This window comes from Lynx canadensis, chromosome A2 (assembly GCF_007474595.2).
Source record: "Lynx canadensis isolate LIC74 chromosome A2, mLynCan4.pri.v2, whole genome shotgun sequence".
NCBI lineage: Eukaryota > Metazoa > Chordata > Mammalia > Carnivora > Felidae > Lynx > Lynx canadensis.
In genome coordinates this window covers 57,498,216-57,517,549 of record NC_044304.2, presented here as the reverse complement: position 1 = coordinate 57,517,549, position 19,334 = coordinate 57,498,216, and the positions used below count along the sequence as shown (strand labels likewise).

The following is a 19,334-nucleotide window of genomic DNA, read 5'->3' as shown; positions in this document are numbered from 1 at the left end:
CCCTGCCCTCAGTGTGGGTATAATAGCTGATGGGGGAGGGTGGGCCAGAATGCTGTGAGCTGGGGAAGGGCTGAGAAAGCCACTATGGATTCAGATGGGCAGGCAAGTGCACACCCAGCTACACACCAGGTCAGTTCCCGCCTGCTCTAGGTGTCCATTCTACAGGAAAAGGACGTGTGCAGGGTGGTGGCGGCAGAGCAGGAGCAGAGGGCTCCTGAGTCAGAGACCCAGGGATGCTCCTCCCACTCTGTCCTGCTGGGCTGAGGTATCTGGGACTTCACAGGAGGCATGCTGGCCTCCACGGGACTATTGCTTCCCCGGCCCCAAGCAAGCACCCTGCCAGCACCGGCAGTCCGCAATGGGAAGAGTGACAGGAGGGCCTCCTGGCTCATGTAGACATCAGGGCTGCCAGAGAACAAGGAGGTTGGCTATCAGAAAGCCTAATCGTCAAGGACTCAGGGTACCAGAGATGGTGATTAGGGCCAAAAGGAGTCATCCATCAGAGACATATGAATAGAGTAATGTAATTAGAGACAGTGGCGTCATGGGAGATGACATCATTCAAGCACGTGATCAGAGGTGGTGGCTGTACATTGAGGATCAGGAGGTGGTGTTCAGAGGTCTTGGTGATCAGCATGATCGTTGATTGCATATATCATTCGTCATTGTTCTGGGACATGGGGGACTGAGGGTGTGAGCCACAGGAACGTTTGTGAAGGAAGTATCTGGTGCTCATATTCTTGACGACTGAATGCAGAGGGGACATCAGTGATCACATTCAAGGGCTAGAGACATCCAGAGATCCTGGTGGTGGGTGATCTACTGGGGACCAAAGGCAGCAATGGTTAGAGAATTTAGTGACCGGAGACACAGGTGACTGGTGATACCGATGACCAGGGGGCTGGCAGTCAGTGTTCCTGGTGATCAGGATATAAGGGACACTGGTCATAAGGGTCCTGGAAGATAAGACTCCACAACCCCTATGCTGGACACTAGAAAGCTGGGTGATTAGCACTGAGGAGACAGGGATGTTGGGCACCAGAGCCACTGGTGACCACACGGACAGTCAAGAAAATGTGGTAGAAGAGGATCCCATGATCAGTGATATTGGTCATCAGGCACCTTGTTGGTTAGAGATGTTGGCGACCGGAGACAAGTGACCAAAGTCATTGTTAAGGAGACACCGGTGAGGAAAATAGTGTGATTGGTGATATTGGAGACACATGTGAGTGCTCAGATCTATCAACTATTAGAAAACCATTGATCAGTGACGTTGATGGTCACGCTTCTTGGTTAACTAGGACATTGATGACTGAGTGCATTGGGGACCAGCACAATTGGAAATCAGGAACATGAGTGACAAGAGGCACCAGTGATCACAACATGGTGAATAGAAGTACTGGGAAAACGCAGTGATGGTCAGAGATGTTGGTGCCAGACACACTGAATATAAATATCGATGAATAGAGGTGCTGATCGGTGGTAGGAGATACTCATGACCAGGTATGTTACCAGCGAGCCAAAACAGTCCCTGGAGACCCTGGTGATCACATTTTGTGGCTGTCCGTGACCAGACATGTCACTGTCAGAGGCATTGATAAAACATTGGTTGACTGAGTGTTGGCGACCAGTGTTATAGTAATCAGATGTCTATGGTCACAGGCTCTGGTGATCAGACAGGTCACTGACCACGAATATCAGTCATGGTGGCTATCTCCAATGACCAACCTCGTTGATTGAGGATGACAGCAATCAATGACATCAGTGATCAAAAACACTGGTGATCAGGTTTGTCAATGAACAGGAATATTGAGGACCAGAGAGGACAGAAACAAGAGCTGATCATCTGGGAGGAAGTGGATGGGGACAGGGGCGGAGGCAGTCTTCTACAAGAGCCCCAGGAAAAGGATCAGTGTGTAGGCCAAAGGCTGGAGAAACCATGGCCTCCCCTTGTATCCCCAGTATCCACCCAGCCATCAGGACCCCCAATGAGGTGACAATGAGGAAATTCAGATGGGAGCAATGCAGGGGAGGGGCATCAGGGTCTCAGACCCCAGCCAGACAGGAGCCCTTCTCTCCAAATCACTGGGCCGCAGAACCCGTTAGGTCTGACCACTAATCTCCACACACAGGACTCAGCAGCCTGGGAGCCCACAAGATCGGCCAGAGGCATTCACAAAAAGTATTTTATTATTCTTAACAGTATTCACTTCAAAGGAATAGGAGGATAGCATACAATTTTTTTACAGACAATATATAAATGTTGTACATAATTAACAATAACTTAGTTCACTAATCCAAAATAAAACAAGCCAAATAAAACATAAAAACAGAAAATACTGCGGATTCTTTTTCTTATGCGGATACTAGTACAAAATAAGTTACTTCTGGCTGTGGTGCCCCCGCAGCGATCGCCTACCCATATTGCACTTGGTCGACTACATCAGCACAATCCTGGTCCTGGGCCGGCCCTCGCTGGCCGCCGCACCCCACCACCTCCGCATACAGAATCTAAGCTCGGACACGGTTATGTACAGCTGTACCTTGGGAAGGATCCAGACAGCCACAGCAAAGCAGAGCACAACCCAGGCGTCTCCAGGGACCCCGGCAGGGTCGTGGCCTCTCCCTGGACCCACCCCCCAACTCCTGCCTCTGCCACCTGCCAGACCAGCCCCTGGAGGCCAAGAGCAGCCAAAGCCCCTCCCCAGGCCCCCGGCTCCCCTTTCGAGGGCTGTGGGATCCAAGAACTTTTCCAAAAATAATTGCGAAGCTACAGCCTTGGTTTGTAGGTTTTATTCCTTTCCACAGCAAGGGCTTCCGTGGCAACGTACAATTGACTGGACCCAAAATGAGTTTAAAAATAAAACAACTAACTCCTCAGCGAGTTAAGCTTATGCAGTCTTTTGTATATATATATATATATTTTTTTTTTTCTTTTGTCTCAGAGTGGGAGGGAAGGGGGTCAAGGAGTGAGCAGAAAAAGGATGTTATGTACAGGGGTCCACCTGGCAGAGGAGTCAGGCTGTGGCTCAGGCTCGTTAAGGGGACACGGGTCACACCAGCTTCGGCCTCAGAGCCAGGGGAGCGATCTGGGAGACATTTCCCCTCTCAAGAAAATGTTGTTTCCTTCCTGTGACCCAGCCCTGGCCTGGGAATCTGCGCAGGACCGCCCATGATTGTCTCTGCCCTCCAGGGCCGGGCCACCAGGGCACACACCGCTCAGCCTCCCCGGGCCGGTGGTGGTCCGGCTATACTGGCTCAGCCCAACCTGAGCTCCAGCTGTTTCAGAGAGGGAAGCCAGAGGGGAAGGTGTGGGCCGAGGGCCCCGCACACCTGCCCCCAGAGCCCTAGCAAGCAGGTGGGCCAAGCGGTACTTGGCGCAAAAAGACCCAGAGAACCTAGGGCAGCGCGGACCTCCAAGTCTCCCAGTCCTTGTTAGAAACAAGAGCAAAATAAATTACTTTTGCCTACTCCCTTCTCCCAAAAACGGTCTTCTTCATTTGTCCCCTGCCTCCCTCCTTTTCTCTTCAAAAAGCTGTCCGTCCTGTTCTCCAAACAATCGTCCATGATGGAAACCCCACCTGGGCAGGAAGCCGGGCCAAGGCCGCCCCCCAGCCTGGGTGAGGATCTTCACCGTGACCGCTGACGGCCGAGTGGAGCGCCCACAGGAGAGGCAGCTTGGGGCTCCGACTGGGCTGGCGGGAGTGCCATCAGTCTTCAGGGAAGGGCAGGCAGCTAAGGGTTTGCCCCCACCCCACCCTGCCTAGGGGCGCCCAGCCTCGCACCGCGGGCCACCCTCCTCGGCATCCATCCGTCCATTTGTGGGGGGCCGTCCCTAGCCCATGGCGGTCACCATGCTGGATGGGTGGGGGTGGCCAAAGGAGAGACTGGAGGAGGGGTGGATGGGCGTTGGGGTGGGCAAGATGTGTCCCGAGTGGCTGAAGGGTGGGAGGTGGCCCACGGGCGCCATGTGTCCAGCCAGGGCGGCGGCGCTGAAGGGGGAGGCCTTCTCCTGCATGCACTTGGACAGCTCCTCGAAGCACTCTGCACCTTTCTTGTTCTTCTTGGACTTGGTGGACATCTTCCGGTTCCTAGTCTGGATCCCTTCCTTCTTCATGGTCAGCGGCCTGTTCACCTGGGGGCAACCACAAAACCGTCAGGGGGGTCTAGTTCCCTTCCCAGAACAAGACCCCACCCCCCAGCTTCCACGTGGCGCCAAAGGCGGGTCTGGGCTCGGGACCCCACTTGCAAACACCCTCGGCCCGCCAGGGTCTTCCCATCAGCCTGCCGCCCTTTCAAGAAAGGTCTCTTTCACTGTGTGGGACCCGCAGGCCAGGCCGTTGAGCCCACTAAGTGCCAGCACTGCCCCCCATCGACACAACCGAACTCCACACCCACCTTTTGTTTTAAAAAGACACCACTTCCCCAGACCGCCGCCGTGGAGGCCACACTTGCAGCCAGCTTGCCCCCTCTTATGGGAAGCCCTTCTGGCACTTGGGGCTTGCCCGCCGGGGGAACAGCCGCCTCCCAAGCCAAGCCACGCTGGAGATTGTGGCTGGGGCCCCCGCGCCTGGCAGCACAAAGAGCCGCGGTCCCCGGGGAGGGGCGGGGCGGGCCGGGGAGGGGCGGACTCACATTGTGCAGCTTGTAGTAGAGGCCACAGGCGTTGCAGACAGGGTCCCCGTTGGCGTTTCGGCGCCATAAGGTGGTGGTTGTCGTCTGACAATTTGCACAACAGGTGCCGGCTCTCCTGGCGGCCGACTGGGAGGGGAGGGTGGCGTCAGCAGGCTGGGCTCCCACGCCCCACCTCGACCTCCCTCCCCGACCCTCACCCCAACCCCCCGTCCCTGCCAACTTAGCCCAGGAGCGGGAAATCTCACAGGGGAATCCAAGCATCTCAGAAGCCGTGGAATTTTAGAATTTGAGACCTAAGCCATCGCAGAACTCAGAATAAAGAACTCTCAGAAGCCTGATCTCAGAATCAACAGGGGCGCAAGAGCTGAAGGGAAAAATCAGCCACCGCCCCCAACCCTTAAACTAACTCTGTAAAAGGGGAAACTGAGGCCCTGAGAAGGGCTCTTTTGGTTTAGAAGGCTGGCTCACATGTCCGCATGACTCTCCACGACCCACAGTCCTGGGTGTGACCTCACCTGAGGCCAGGGCAGGGACGTCAAATGTTTAGGGAGTCTAGAGCCGCACCGTCCAATATGATCACCACTAGCCAGGTGGGGCTGTTTAAATTCAACTGAACTACGATTTAATAAAATTAGAACTTCGTTCCTTCCTTTGCACAGCCGCATTTCAAGGAACCCATAGCCCCAACCATAGTGGGCAGTGCAGATCCAGAACATTTCCATCACCGCAATGCTGGTCTGTCCCACACCCTGTACCCCAAACCAGAGTGCTCACTGCCCCGCAGCCCCTCAGGGAATGCAGGCCAGAGATGTCTGGGAATAAGTGCCTGGTTTCTGGAAAAGGGAAAAGTGAGAGAAAGTAAGAGAGTCTTCACCCAAGAAAGCAGATCTCCTCTTGTGGGCCCACCGGCCCAGCCCCACAGTGACAGAATGTGTCTGTCCCCCGCAACACTCCCCAGTGAACCGCAGGCAGCAGGGCTGGGGTTGGGGGAATGAGACCAGCAAAGGCCAGGAGGGCCCTAGGCCGGAGCTCCAACCTCCTCGACAGCAACAGCGGAGGGACCTGCCGGTCGGCTGCCTCAGAGGCGGGGAGGGTGAGGGTGAGTAAGCAGCCTGAAGCTGGAATTCTGACTCAGGGGCCAACACCGTATCCTCCACCCCTACCCCCACCCGGGCCCTCACCCCGCCCGCGCTCAGGGTGGGGAAAAAAAAAGGGGGCCCCCAAAGCGGCCAGCGATTTAAGCCTCATAAATCACTTCGCCCTGAAAAAAATATATTTATTATTCTTAGCATTTTACGCATTATTTGCAGAGCGGAGGGTATTAGAAATTTCAAAACAGCCCAGCGAGAGGCAGGACTGAGCCGAGGAGAGGCTCTAAAACTCGCGGAGTCCGGAAACAGATACGCGAAGTTTCCTTATCTTCAGGCTGCAGATGTCCGGATAGGAAACTCCGGCAGGAGATCCGAAAGGGCATTTTTTTAAATCACTCAAATGAAAATACACAGTATAGGTGACTCCATGGAAAAATAATAAAGGGCAGGTTTTTTTGGTGGTTGGTGTGTGTGTTTTATTTAAATAAGCGTGAGGAGACTGTGTTCTGGGCTACAAGGAAAATTACTTCATGGCCCTATTTTTAAAGAGAGTTAAACAGAGGCCAGGGGACAGGAGTTGGGCCCTTGGACACTCAACTTTGGGGAGCCCTGAGCTCAGTGGGGGGAGGGTACCTGGTGGGCTGCAGAGGGGGAAATCTGGCCTGAAAAAAAATCTGGCCTAAAAGAAGGGTGACCCCAAGCGATTTAAATGATAAGAGGGTTTCAAGAGGCAACGCAGCTGCATTTGAAGGGTTTGGTGGTGTTACTCTTATTTTTTAAATAAATTGCCGGCTCCAGTCCAGGTCAGCGTCAGGGTGCTGCCCACCGGCCCCCTCCCCAGCCACCTGCTGCCCCGCACCTACCAGTCTCCGCTTAGGCTTGATGAGTGGCCGGTTCTGCCCATTCATCTTGTGGTAGAGCCCGCAGGCGTTGCACAGGTAGTGCCCGGTGCCGTCCCGCCGCCAGAGAGGGGTGGCTGTGGCCCCACAGTTGACGCATTCCCGGCCTTCTGAAGGGGGACAGGGAGAGACGCAGGCCCGCTTAACGGATAAGGTCGAGGGGAGAGAGGCAGGGGTGGGCCAGCGCCAATCAGGCAGCCGTCTGCCTCGGCCCGGATGCTTCAGGGGGTGACTTTTAGCTCCAACCCTGGGCAGGAAGAGGGACCCAGAGGAGGCTTCCCCGCCGAAGGAGATGAGTTCAGAAAGTAGCTTTAAGGCCAAGTCTCCCTCTTCAAAACCCTGGCTTGAAGGAAGGGAAATGGGGCTGGAGGGAGGAGTGGGGCCAGGGCCCCAGGGATTCTGGGCGCGACAATGAAAGGGTATTTACAGCAAACTTCGCCGAAGGCAGGGCGGTGGCAGGAGTGGCCCAGCTCGACCCGGCTGGGCCCGGGAGGACTCTGCCTTGCTTTCTAGTTCTGCCTCTTCGGTCTGTCCCTTTCCCCAACTTCGTCTGCCACCTTCCGATTGATTCTCTGCCCCGCGTCCTCTGCCCTCAGTTCCTACCCTCTTTCTGTTCTCGGAGCAAGGGAATTTCCTTCTTTCTCCCCAGCTGCCCTCTTTTCCGCTGAGGCCCTAGAATTCAGTCCCGGACTCGGATACAAGGTGTTGCTCTTTAAAATAAAACACATCCCAAGCCCTTTCGTTTTGAAGTTAAGCAGACTAAGTGACCTTGGTCTTCTGTCGGTGGTGGTGTTTTTGGTTTTTGGTTTTTGTTGTTGTTTTAAAAGGCCATCTGGAATTCAAATACAACGTAAAACAAACTTGGGAGAAAGGGCTAATTTAAGGCAAGGTAGCTGGCCTGCGAACAGGGGCCCTGGGGTGGGGCTGAGGTGGGTGCCAGCGACGGTGGGGGCAATCAGGCAGGGTAGCTGGATGCCTTACATCGTGTTGCCCGGGAAAAATTTTTCCCTATTTAGTTTAAACTAAATTGTCGATATATCTGGGCAAGGAAAGGTTCCTGGACTCAGGAGTAAAGGTTTTAAAAATCTTCTTCTTCCTTAGTTTAAAGGGATTGGAAGGGAGGCATTGACAGCGAAAGCCCCGCGCTAGCTCGGTTTCTGCTCTCCAGCCAGGTTCTCGGACGGAACCAGTGTGGCCCCAGCCGTCTCCTCCGGCAAAGGGGCAAAGCTACCTACAGCTTCATCGCCTCACTCCAGCCTTCGGGGAGGGAGAGTGAAGGATGCGCCAGCGGGCAGGGAGCAGGAACGACTCCCGGGAATGCTGCTTTGGGGGAAATCTCCCAAGGAGATTGGGAAACATCGAAATCCCACGATTTGGACTGCCTGACTTGGAGAACCAGATTCCTTAAGGGTCTGGAGCGTACCCACAGCACCCACAGCACGCACACGCACAAAAACACGCACAAAAACACGCACACACAGCCTCGCTGCTGTCACTTGCTACTGCATTCCCTCACACAAGTCAAGAGGCTGCTCAAATTTTCACTTAAGATTCAGGGAAGGGAAGGGGGAATCCCCGGTCTGGGTTCAGTCTGGCAGTGGCCAACCTTGGAAGGGAGGGTGAGGAGGGGGAAGGGAAATGAACTTTGGGGGCAACCCTGGACAGTTAAGGAAAGGACAAAAGTTTTAGGGCTCCCTCTCCCCCATTCTGGGTTCTCAAACGTCTGTTGGGGTCTATTAGAGAGAGACTTCACCCATCCCCAGATCTGGAAGACTGGCACTGCCCCGCCTCCCATATCATAGCCCCCGACCCCCACAAACAAAAGCACAGACCAACCCCACTCCCATTGACTCCCTGGCACTTGTCTTTACCTGAACAGGAGCGTGCCTTGCTGCGCTGCTTAGGGGTGAAGCTGGAGGCAGGGCCACCCAGGAAGCCTCCGGGGTGGAAGAGTCCGCTGCTGTAGTCGTGAGCAGCGGCGGGCACGTAGGAGGGGTAGGTGGGGATGGGGTGGTGTGTGGCAGGCTGGGTGCCCATGGCAGCCAGGCCTGGGCGCAGGGGACTGCCGCTTTCCATCTTCATGCTGTCGGTCAGTGACACCTGGTACTTGACCCCATCCTTGTCCTCCCCCCGGGCTGCATTACCCCCTGCGGAAGAGGAGGCTGGGGAGGCAGCCCCGGTGGTGCTGGGGTCAGGGGACACTTCCTTGGGCGGAGTGGGTGGGAAGCCGAAGAGGTGGGAGCCAGAGTGGGCTGCAGTGGGAGTGAGGGAGGCCACAGAGCTCCCGCTGCCTCCCCCGCTCCCACCCCCTGCCCCTGGGTACACGGAGAGGGGGCCTCCGGGGCCTCCAGCAGCTGAAGGGTGCAGCGGCGTCTTGGAGAAGGGGCTCACGGTCCAGGGATTGTGGTGGTGCGCTGCAGCCGCGGAGAGGGCTGCTTTACCCCCATCGAGCCAGGGCAACCCCGGGCTGTGCAACAAGTGTGGGCGGCACATCTGGCCTCCGGTCAGGCGGGCTGCGGGAGGAGGGAGAGGGGTCAGGGTGCGCAGAGGCCGAGTCGCGCCATGACAGATACACGGGACCACAACTCACAAAACAGCTAGCAGTAACATTCTTCCCAAAGAAAACCAGAAACATAATACCCCAACCGGTAATAATCAAGAATGTCAGTCCGGAGCTGAAGGACAAGTGGCACCCGAGGAACCCCACCAGACCAGGGCCTCGAGGGAACCCGCCACAGGCCAGCTGGGAATTGGGCAAACACCCTGCGGTGCCCAGACCCTCCTCAAGAGGCTGCTGCCCCCACCTTTCCCGCCCCAATTTTTCAGCTGCCTCGATTCCTGCGGAGCTCACATCCGGGAAGCAGGCCGCCGGGCCCTCCTCCCCTCCCGCGCCTGGCGCGCGGCGCACGGCTCCTGGGCTCCCAGTCACCCACTGGCCTTGGGCTCACCGTGCGCGGGGCTGTAGGAGACGCGCGCCCGCGCGTGGGCTGGGTTGGCGTAATAGGGGTTGCCCTGCGAGTCCAGGTGGTTGAAGAAGACGTCCACCTCGTCGGGAGGCAGCAACTGCGCGGGCTCCATGTAGTTGTGCGCCAGGCCCGGATGGTGCGAGTCAGGGTGCTGCGCGTTCAGCACGGCGGGGTGCGCCATCCAGCGCGGCTGCTCCGGCGCCACCTCCATGGCGGGGAGTGGAGGCTCGGGATCTGGGCCGAGGCGGTGGCGGCGTCCCTGCGCGACGGAAGGGGGCGTGAGGGGCGCCGCCAAGGCCTGACACCCCCAAAGTCCCGCCACGCGGAGTCCCGCACGCCGCTGCGCCCCAGTAGAGCCCGGCCGAGGCACAGTCCCGGGTGGGAGGAAAGCTCAAAACGAAAGGAAGGCGGAGGAGATCGGTCAGCCGCTCACATTCACATGGTGACCCCCAGTCCCAGAGCCACACATCCGTGCACACCGGCTCACACACGGGCACAAGCCCCGACACCAGTGACCCCAACAAACACAGAGTCTCACTTTAAATCGGACACTCACACTGACCCCCCCCCCCTCCTTCCCGGGACACAAACGCATAAACACAGACTGAAAGTTGAAGACAGGCGCCTGGGCACCCACTGGGCACATGATCTTAGCGACACGCACATACCTGCACTTGGCGCCGGATACACATACCAGCTTGACGACCCCCACCCCCCCCAAAAAAAACCACACACACTAAGCCCCAGCGGCTGGGAGCCAGCCTCCTCCCAACCCCCGCCCCAGCTCACTCCCAGGAGGCACAATCAAGACCTCTCACCAAGGCACACCAAAGCAGTCACCCGAAGCCTGGCCCCGGCCTTGACCCACCGAAAGGACCTCTCAGAGCTTGGCGCGCCCCAGGCCCCCCGCCAGCTCTCGCACCCCAAACTTACACACGCAACGCCGCAGGGAGGGGGGCCACGGCCTCGGGGACGGAGGTTCAGCACCGGCGGGAGCCCCGGGAGTGGCGGGCTCAGGAACCGCGCTTCAGGCGGCTGGGCTCACGGAGTAGGAGCGGGGGACAGCGCGCGCCTCGGCCTCAGGCCCGCCCGGCTCCGGCCCCTCGGCATCCTCCGGCCGCCCTGGCGCCAGCTCGCGACTCCTGCACAGACATGAAGCGGGGGCCGTGCACGCCTAAGAAGCCCGCGCCAGCCAATCAGCGCCGCGCGCCGCCCAGCCTCCGCCCCCCATTGGCTGCGCCCGCAACTCCCGGACCGCCGGACTCCCGGACTGACCCGCAGGCCTGCCCCCCTCCGCCGGCGGGCCCCCTCCCAGCGCCCTCCCGGCGGCCCCTGCTGCCAGTGCCCCCCGCCGGGACCCTCACCCCACCGGCCGACTGCTGCGCCCCCTCTTGCGGACACTCCTGGATCCGCCTAACCCCAAGACCCTCTTCCCAGTTACTAACCAACTGGGGACCCCCTCCCCGGCAGCCTGGGTCCCGCACCCTCTGGGCGTCTGGGTGTCCTCTCCCCAGGACCCCCGCTCTTCCACTCTCTCAGATCCCACCTCCTTTACCACTGAACGTGGCCAGTTGGAGTCCCAACTACCTACCCAGGCCGTTCCCTCCCCCGACTCGGGCTATGGCTGAGCAGGGGGTTGGGAGGACAGCTTCGAGACAGCAGGAGCGGTGAAGGGCAGGAACTACGGGGCTCGAGTGGGCACCTGGGCCTCGGACAAGAGGCCGTTTAGGACTGTGCTTGACCGGGTGGAGGTGGCCTGGCTGGCGGCTCCAGAGAGGGGGAGGGGGCGTCCCCTTCCCGGGCGTGGCCTTCGCAGACCAACGGGCCGAACTGCCTGGGGCGAGGCCATGGAGACCCGGACTGGCGCCGGCGCCGGCTCGAAGGAGACGCCTCCGGGCAGGAGAAGGCATTTTTCCCTCCTGGGGGTCCCTAAGGCGGCCCCTGGGGAGAGGGAGGCGATAGACTGAGAGCTCTGTCCCCTAAGTCACCTGGAACTGCTCTCCACACACCTCCAATGCACAGATCCAGCTCTGTGGGTGGAGTGGGCCCCCGTGCACAAATCTCCTTGCTTTCTCCCATTGTACAGACATAGGAGACCGAGGCTCGAAGGGAGCCTATGGCCGCCGGGGGGGGGGGGGAGGGAGGGTCGGAAACAAAGAACTTTGGGGAGATTGAGACAGGTGCGGGGGTAAGGGGGGAATAATCGTCGTCCTCCAGTCCCTCTCCCTTAGCTGGGTCTACGGCTCTCGTAGTGGGAGCCCAGAGGGATCCCAGGTGGGTCCGGGACAGGGGAGAGGGCGGGGGTCCGGGCCACCCCCGGGAGGGTGGGGGGAGGGGCGGCGGGATTGACAGTCGGTAATTGGGTAACTGGAGGCGGCTTCTCCGGCCGGGCGGCCCCGCCACCGCGACGCCGGGGCCCTGACGTCACCCGATTCGCCAGGAAATGAACTTTTTAATAATCCGAGGAGGGAGGAAAGCCCTTGGTCCCCTCGGCTCGGGGGGCTCCCGGCCAGGCCCAGCTCCGCGGGAGCGCCCGTCACCCTCTCCCAGACCAGCTCTGGGCAGCGCCGGGGGGCGCAGGCACAGGCTAGGGGCCTCCTCCTGCCTTTGCGTCCGGCTGTCCGTTGATCTGTCCGAGGCCCTGGCGGCAGGTAAAGACGCGGGGCTGGAGGCGCGGAGCCCCATTTGGCTGGGAACCAGCGCGTCTTGGGCGCTTGGGGACCCGCCTGCCCTGGCGGCCCGCTGCGCCTCCCGCTCCGCTCCACTCCGGGGCGCGCGGAGCCCGCCTGGTCTACTCGGAACTCCGCTCCGCATAAGAGGAGGCCGGCGCCAACTGAGTAAAGCGCGCCGGGGCCGGGAGTGGGAGCGCGAGGCCGCGGGCGCCGGGCCTCTGCGGCCAGGCCGGGCAGGTGATTGGCCTCAGTGCCTTCCGGTTCGCGCTACCCGAAACGCGCGCGGTCTGGCCGGGACTCGCTGCCTCTCTGTTCGTCTGTCTCTCCTCCCTGCCTTTAGTTTATGATTCTTCATCAACGCGTAAAATGCGATCGTCGGAGCCCCGAGACTGTTTTGCGTCCCTGGAACCTAGCAGGAGCTTATCAAAGACACCGCCGCCCCGGGGACAATCCCTGGTGTCAGGCAAGACTGCCCCGCCAGCTCGAACCCCGGGACCCAGCTCAGGAGGCAGCCAGCCGCTTGCCAGACCCGGGGCCGTGAACGCCGGAGCCGAGCGGAAGATTTCCGTGGGTCTGCGATCCGCGCCTCGGCTCGCAGGGAGGTGGCTACTCTGGGCGCTCGGGAAAGCAGGTAATTCGCTTTATTTTCCCCAAAGGCGTGGTTCAAATTACCCCCGTTCGGGGTGGGTCTGCAGTTTCATCATTACGAACTCGGCTAGAAGCCCCTCCGAGGCAACCTGAAGCCCCTCTGGGGCAGCGTCTTGGGCCACCGCAGAAGTGGAGGTGACCAGCCTGGCCGGGCCCCCCGCCTGAACGGCAGCCCTGAGCTGCCCGCTGGCCTGGCGCAGAAGCGAGCGCTGGCGGGGATTTAATTACCCCGCTCGGCGGCTCAGAAAATCGCCGCGCAGAGGAGCTTAGCAGGGCAGTTAAGCAATGCTTGAGCAGGGGCCTCGGGAGATCCGCAAGGGTCTCCCTTCCCGCAATCCCGGCCTAGAGGGGAGGAAAAAAAAGGGGGGGGGGGGAGGGAGCCCTGCCAGGTCTCTTGAGACCCCGAGGTTGCCTTCCTCCAAAAGGCAGGCAGGCAGGCAGCCGGCTTGGCGGAGGCCTCCACTATGGTTGGAGCTCCTGCGTTGGACGCGGGACCACTGCGTTCTCCCGCAGGAACGAACCCGCCTGGGAGAGAGAAGAGGGGCACCAGGCAGGAGAAGGCCCAGCTGGTCAGTAAAACACACCTCCCCCATCATGAGTGTGTGCGTATGCCAGACAGACCAAGGGCCACTAGTCAGGCATCTTGCCCAGTAGGCAGCAAAGACCATCCTATCACTTGTACGCAAACAAACGTCCGGGGAGGCTCAGGGCAGCCCCCCCAATCAGCTAGGATTGTGGGGGGCACCCTCACACATGAGGAAAGCAGATTTATTTTGGTTTATAGCCTGGGACTTCAGGGTCTCCAGAACACCTTCAGAGGGACGTGACCCCTTTTCCATGTTTCTGTTGGTTTCCAAGGGTTGTTGCTAATGCGGGTGCTGCGTTTTGATCGCACTGAGAAGCTGTCACTTTCCTTACATGAGAACAAGACTTCAGGAAGGACTGGCAATGGGCAGCAGAGAAACTGAATGTTCCAACAGCCTTTTTCAAGTAGCCTGAGATTCCCCGAGAAAGCATGGGTCCTAACGGCTCAAGATGCGTTCTCCGGGGAGCTGGAGGCTCAGGGATCCAAGGCCAGGTTCTAGTGGGCCTCACCCACCGGCCTCGGCTCTCAGCTGCCCCTGCCCGGTCTTCCCCTCCCCTCCGTGCCCTTTGTTTAAACTTCCCTCATCCAAGGTGGCCCCTCTGGGACCATAAGTTTGCCCTCTCTTTGTAACCTAATTCTTCTCGCCTTTTCCTATGGGCATCTAATTGGCCAGCGGTGGAGGGGAGATTCAAAGAAATCAGTTTGCTTAAGGACTGCCTTCCATAGGGATATTTAATTGGCAACCCAGCGACCTTCGAGCCCCACACTGGGGATGTGCCTTGAGGGGTACTGAGGAGGAAGAGGGGGCCTGCTTTAGCCAGAGGGGTTCAGAAGTCCCCATAGGGTAAGGCCTCAAATCTGCTCAGGCCTGCAGCCATCCCCCCACCCAGGGGTTCTGCAATGGAGGGACCAGGACTCCAACAGCCCCTTCTGCTCGCTGGGGTTCATTTTCAGCCCCCCAAATGTGAAGGCTTCTTCTCCTCTCTGGCCTCCATGATGGCTTTCCCACCCTTTACGTCTTTAGGGCCGTTTCGAATCGTAAAACCCGGGCTGAGAAGTCTCAGCGCCCTGGGCTGAGGTGCCTGCGAGATCATGTATCTCCTTATCAGGTTCTAACCACCCACCTCCAAGCCGTACAGCCTCCCCCATAGGCCCTGCTGAGACCTGCAGACAATCGGTCAGCGTTTCTCCTTCCTTCAAGCACAGGCACGGTTTACTCAGAGAGCCTGGCGGTCCTGCGGCCCGGCAGCATGACAACTGGTAAATCCGTTTCGTTAGACGCAATTTGTTTGCAATTTGTCGACCCGGCTGGGAAACTCTCTCCAGACGCCTGGGTAGCCGCAACGGCCCTACCTGCTTCTCAAATCCTGCCCACTCATAAACGAATCCCAGCGCTAGGTGCCTGTGTAGACCCGGAGCTCACCGCCAGATGTTCCCGATCCCCGGGAGACGTAGCTTTTTCCAAAACAACGAATTTCCTTCCGTGTTTTCCGGGAAAGGAGCGGCCGCCACTCCCGGGGGCCCTGAACGCCGGATCTTTCCCCTTGCGGTTGGGGCAACCTGGAGTTCAAGCCTGGCCGCCGCCGAAGGATTCTGAATGCCCGGCGTCCAGACAGACCCAGACCGCCGCCGTCTACGCCTCCCGGCGGCAGATCTCGGAGCCCGCGGCGGCCCCATTCTTATTGAAATCCCACTAAACAGATTCCGGCTCCGGCTTGGGGCAGGGGGGAGACTTCCAGACCCGGCGCTCTCCCCCACCCGCACCCCAGCCACACAGGATAAAGGGCCGCGGGGCGCAGCGCGCGGGGGCGCACGCAGGAGCGAGCCGGGTTAAGCCGCGCAAAGCCGGCGCACGGGACCAGCCGGCAGGTGCAGCCGCGGCTCGGCGGCCGGGCTTGGGCGCCTCCGCCGCCTTGGCCCAGAGGTGGGGGCGGCCGAGACAAAGACCCCAGCTCGGGGGCCGGGAGGTGGGGCGCTTTGCGAGGCATCGGGAATAACCGGGGCTCGCGGCCTATGTGTGGCTGCATCCGAGAAATGGGAAAACAAGAGGCCCGACGCGGGCCTACTGTCCTCGACTCCGCAAATACTCCCTCAGCATCAGGCCCCTATGACCTGGGGTTCGAGCCGCTGGTAGGACCAGGGCGAACCCCGAAGGCCACAAGTCAGGGGCCACGGGCTAGGGGGACTGCGTTTAGGGGGCCGGGTGGTTCAAACCTGGGGACTAGAAGGGCCCTGGGGCCAGGCGGAGGTGGGGGTACTTACCCAGCGAGGTGCGGCGGGCGGCGCCCCCGGGTGGACGGGGCCGGAGCGGGGCGCACAGCGCGGTGCGTGGCTAGGTGGGCCCACAGGACCCCGATGCGAGCTGTCGGCGTTCACCAGCAGGGCCCGGGTGGCGCGCCGAGTGGCCGCATGGTGCGCGGCGGGCCGCTTTTGTTCGCCTGGTGGCCGACGGGGGCCGGCTGGGGTGGGGGCGAAGGCAGCCTGGAGATAGAGACTTGAGCGGCGAGCCCGGGCGGCGCTGGCCTCGTTACCTCCCTCTCGCTCCCGCTGCCTCTCCCTCCCCTCCCCCGGCCGCAGCGGCCGCTGCTTTTTATTTCGACAGCACTTTGAGGGGGCGGGAGCGCCGCAGGGGGGCAGGAGGGTGCCCAGAGCTCTGCGCCCCGTTTCCCTGGTCCAGCCGCCGGGCGGCAGGCCGAGGGCCGGAAGGCACTCAAGGCGCAATACCTTACTCGCCCATACTCCAGACTACTCCCGCCCTCGCAGGGGCGCAGGAATGAGCACCTATTCTCTCAGGGGTGTAAGCTCAGAAAGCCCGGGACGTCTCTTTTTGGAGACTCTCCCCGGGGACCCTCATGAGCCGTGGCCACAAGCGCTCACACACACACATACACACACACACACACACACACACACGCATGTACACAGACGCCTGCTCCTCCTTCTCCAATTCGCTTCCAGTAGTGCTCACACATGCACACTTCTGTGCACACGCGTTAGCGCACACAGCTGTGGCTACGTGGAAATTCTCAGCCAGGAGATCTGGGTCACACTGACATGCACACGGGCATACACCCAAATGTAGCTTGACAATCTGGCACACACGCGTGCACACACACACACACACACACACACACACACACACACACACCTCCCTCACTTCCAGGCTGATTTTGGCTAAATGTAGACACATGGCCTCTCCCTTCCAAGCCACCTATACTCTCGCCCCAATTCCCAAACTCCCAAGGAGACCAGAGCATTTCAGGAGTGGAGTTTGAGGCGGCCCCCTGGCCCATCCCCAAGGAACCCTCTCAGGAAAGAGAGGGAGTAGAGGGCTTGTCCTAGGAAGGCTGGGCAGAGGAGCTGGGGTGTGGGAATCTTCACCCCAAGAATGCTAGGGGAATCTGGTCCTTGAGCTTCCAAAGTCCCTACATCAAAATTCAACTCCACAGTGGGGGTCCTCCGCTCCCCACCCCACCCTGCCCCGTCCCATTCCAGCTGCCCTGGGGAGTGAAAGTGGCCTGGGGATCTTCCGCCCAGAGAGAAAGTGCTTTGCTTTGGAAGGACTGGTCCTGGGAAAACTAGTGTGTGCCCAAGAGAAGTGTCCAGCCCCCCCATCTCTGTGGCCATCTGCTATCTGTGGGTCTTTCTTTGAAGCTGATAGTGACTCTGTTGCACGTGTATGTGCTGTGTGCGCTCGGGAGAAGATCTATCCTGAGGGCCCCTGTGTGTCTGTGTGCATCTGTGAGCACGTGGGAAGTCTACAAAACTGAGTATATTAGCACGCCCATTTCTTCTTGTGGGTCCCTGGGAGTTTTATATCGAGAGTCTGTGTTTTGTGGGTCCCTGAGAGTTTGTGCTTCATTATGTGTGGCTGTTTCAGAGCATGACCCCAAAAGTGCCTGTGGGAGAGTGTGTCTGTGGAACTGGATGTGTGTCCCTGTGGCTGTGTATCTGTGAGATCATTGTGTTCGTGAATCATACGATGGGAAGTGGGTATTTCCAAGTGTTTATTTATAAATTGATGTGTGTCCCTATGTGGGTCGGTAGCAGTGTGTGTCTGGGTATCCTGTGTCTATGAATCGGAGCGTGTGTGCGTGTGTGTGTGTGTGTGTGTGTGTGTGTGTGTATGTTCCGTCCTTCTTTAACAGCACTGGGTATTGGGCGTGTAACGTTGTATCTTTGGACGGATGATAGTAGCGTGGACAGTGTATCCAAGTGTGTCTGCACATCTGTCTACAGCTCCACGTATGAACTGATACGTGTTGGGGTGGGTTTTTGTGTCTGTTTATCTAGGGTGTGGACATCTGTGTGTATGAATGTATCTTGGAACTATGTGTATGTACTTCTCTACCCAGTACTACCCTGGGTCTGTCGTCTGGGGAGGCGTGTGTCTCTGGGTGACACACATACTGTGTGTCTTCCCAGATCACCCACCATCCCTAACCGGCAGGGCAGGCGGCCAGTGGAGCTCTGGGGTGCCATTTGCCAGGGCACTCTCTGTCTGTCTGTGGGAGGGGGAGATGAGCTGATAAGGCTTATCTGCCGACGCCAGCGCCATGCTGAATAACTGCTCTAATGAGGTGGCCTCGCTGGGACCACCCGCTCCCAAGGCCCCCAGCCTCACTGAGGAGGGGCATGAGGGAGCCAGTTCAGGGGCACGAGAGCAAATCCCCGTGAACCCAGCAGCGCCTGAGTGTCTACAGAAGCTTTTCTACTTCTGTCTTGTTTCTTCAGAGGGGCGTTCCAGTCTTACACCCCCACCCCACCTGCCATCTCTCTGCTGGGCTGGGCTGGCCTCTGGTCTGCTGTCAGGAATACAGTCTTAAGAGGGTAGGGGGTGTGGACTGAGAGACATGGAGGCCCAGGGATGGAAAGACCCAGAGAAGGGAGAGGAGGACAGGGAGACCCGAGGACAGATTTTAAAAAGCACCGGCCATAGAGGGACAGAGACGCCAGTAGGGGCTGGAGGGGTGGGTTGGGGACACGCAGGAACAGACAAAAACAAACAACTTAAAAGTGGCAGAAAGAGTCGGAGCGATGGGAACAAAAGCAGCAAACGCGCTAACCAGACACAGCCATGAACAGAGAAACAAGGGAGGAGAGATACAGAGAGGAGAGAGAGAGAGCAAAACACAACAAAAACAGAGATATGGGAAGGGAGAGGGGAACCCAGGCAGGTTCCCGGAGCAGTGGGGAGAAGAGGGAGAGCGGGAAGGACCCCAAAGAGAACGAGGGAAAAGTAGGGAGGCCGAAGACGGGCTGGGTGGGACGGACAGACCGATTGGAGGACAGCGGCAGTGCCGAGCGCCGCGCGGACGCGAGCGCGGGAGGCCGAGCGCCAGGCTGCGGGCCGGGAGGGCGTGAGCGCAGAGCCCGCGGGCCGGGCGGGGCACCGAGGCGCGGGCGGCGGTGGCGGGCAGGGGGGTCCGAGCGGGGCTGCGCCGCTGTCCGGGGTAATTTTTCATCTCGGCCGGCTAATCTTTGTTCCCGGCGAAGATAATGAATAGCCAATCGTTATCTGCCCGGCTCCCGGAGGCTGCCCGAGAATGGGGTTGTACAGGGCTGGGAATTGTTTCCAAAGTGCCGCGGAATAAATGGTGTTCCTTATCTCTGCCTTCCAGATTATCGGAGCCCTTTCAGAGCGCGCACAACAAATGCGCCCGCCATCGAATGCATCATTTACCACCGCAGATCCGCGCGCTGATGGGCAGGCAGATAGCCGTCCGCGGGGGGCACGCCGGGCGCCCTGTGCCCGCGCCGCCTGCCTGCCTGCTTGCCTGCCTGCCGGGGGCACCCGCGCGTGCGCCCCCGGGTGTGCCTGGCATGTTTGCATGGAC

General features: G+C 59.4%; 1 protein-coding gene and 1 long non-coding RNA gene across 3 annotated transcripts; one reads left to right on the top strand and one right to left on the bottom strand.

Annotated features, from left to right (window-relative positions):
* Positions 1-2,172: 2,172 nt before the first annotated feature.
* GATA2 (GATA binding protein 2) lies at positions 2,173-16,061 on the bottom strand. Of its 2 annotated transcripts, XM_030307534.1 has the most exons (7): positions 15,760-16,061; positions 10,525-10,733; positions 9,574-9,850; positions 8,497-9,138; positions 6,590-6,735; positions 4,636-4,761; positions 2,173-4,135 (listed from the first exon to the last, which is right to left on the bottom strand). In XM_030307534.1, exons 3-7 carry the CDS (start codon positions 9,800-9,802, stop codon positions 3,836-3,838), a joined length of 1,443 nt encoding a protein of 480 aa, XP_030163394.1. In that variant the 5' UTR covers positions 9,803-9,850; positions 10,525-10,733; positions 15,760-16,061; the 3' UTR covers positions 2,173-3,835. The 2 variants fall into 2 exon arrangements, with proteins under 2 accessions (XP_030163394.1, XP_030163395.1); XM_030307535.1 differs by lacking the exon at positions 10,525-10,733.
* Positions 12,090-14,863, top strand: LOC115508624. The gene is made up of 3 exons (XR_003967057.1): positions 12,090-12,242; positions 12,604-12,894; positions 13,770-14,863. It is a non-coding gene; the product is annotated as an uncharacterized LOC115508624 (long non-coding RNA).
* Positions 16,062-19,334: the final 3,273 nt, after the last annotated feature.

Coding starts and splice junctions, on each gene's coding strand:
- GATA2 (XM_030307534.1), bottom strand. CDS start 9,802: ATGGAGGTGGCGCCGGAGCAGCCGCGCTGGATGGCGCACCCCGCCGTG. Junction 9,139..9,573: donor CTCCTACAGCCCCGCGCACG/GTGAGCCCAAGG, acceptor CTCCTCCCGCAG/CCCGCCTGACCGGAGGCCAG. Junction 4,136..4,635: donor TCTACTACAAGCTGCACAAT/GTGAGTCCGCCC, acceptor GGTTGCCCCCAG/GTGAACAGGCCGCTGACCAT.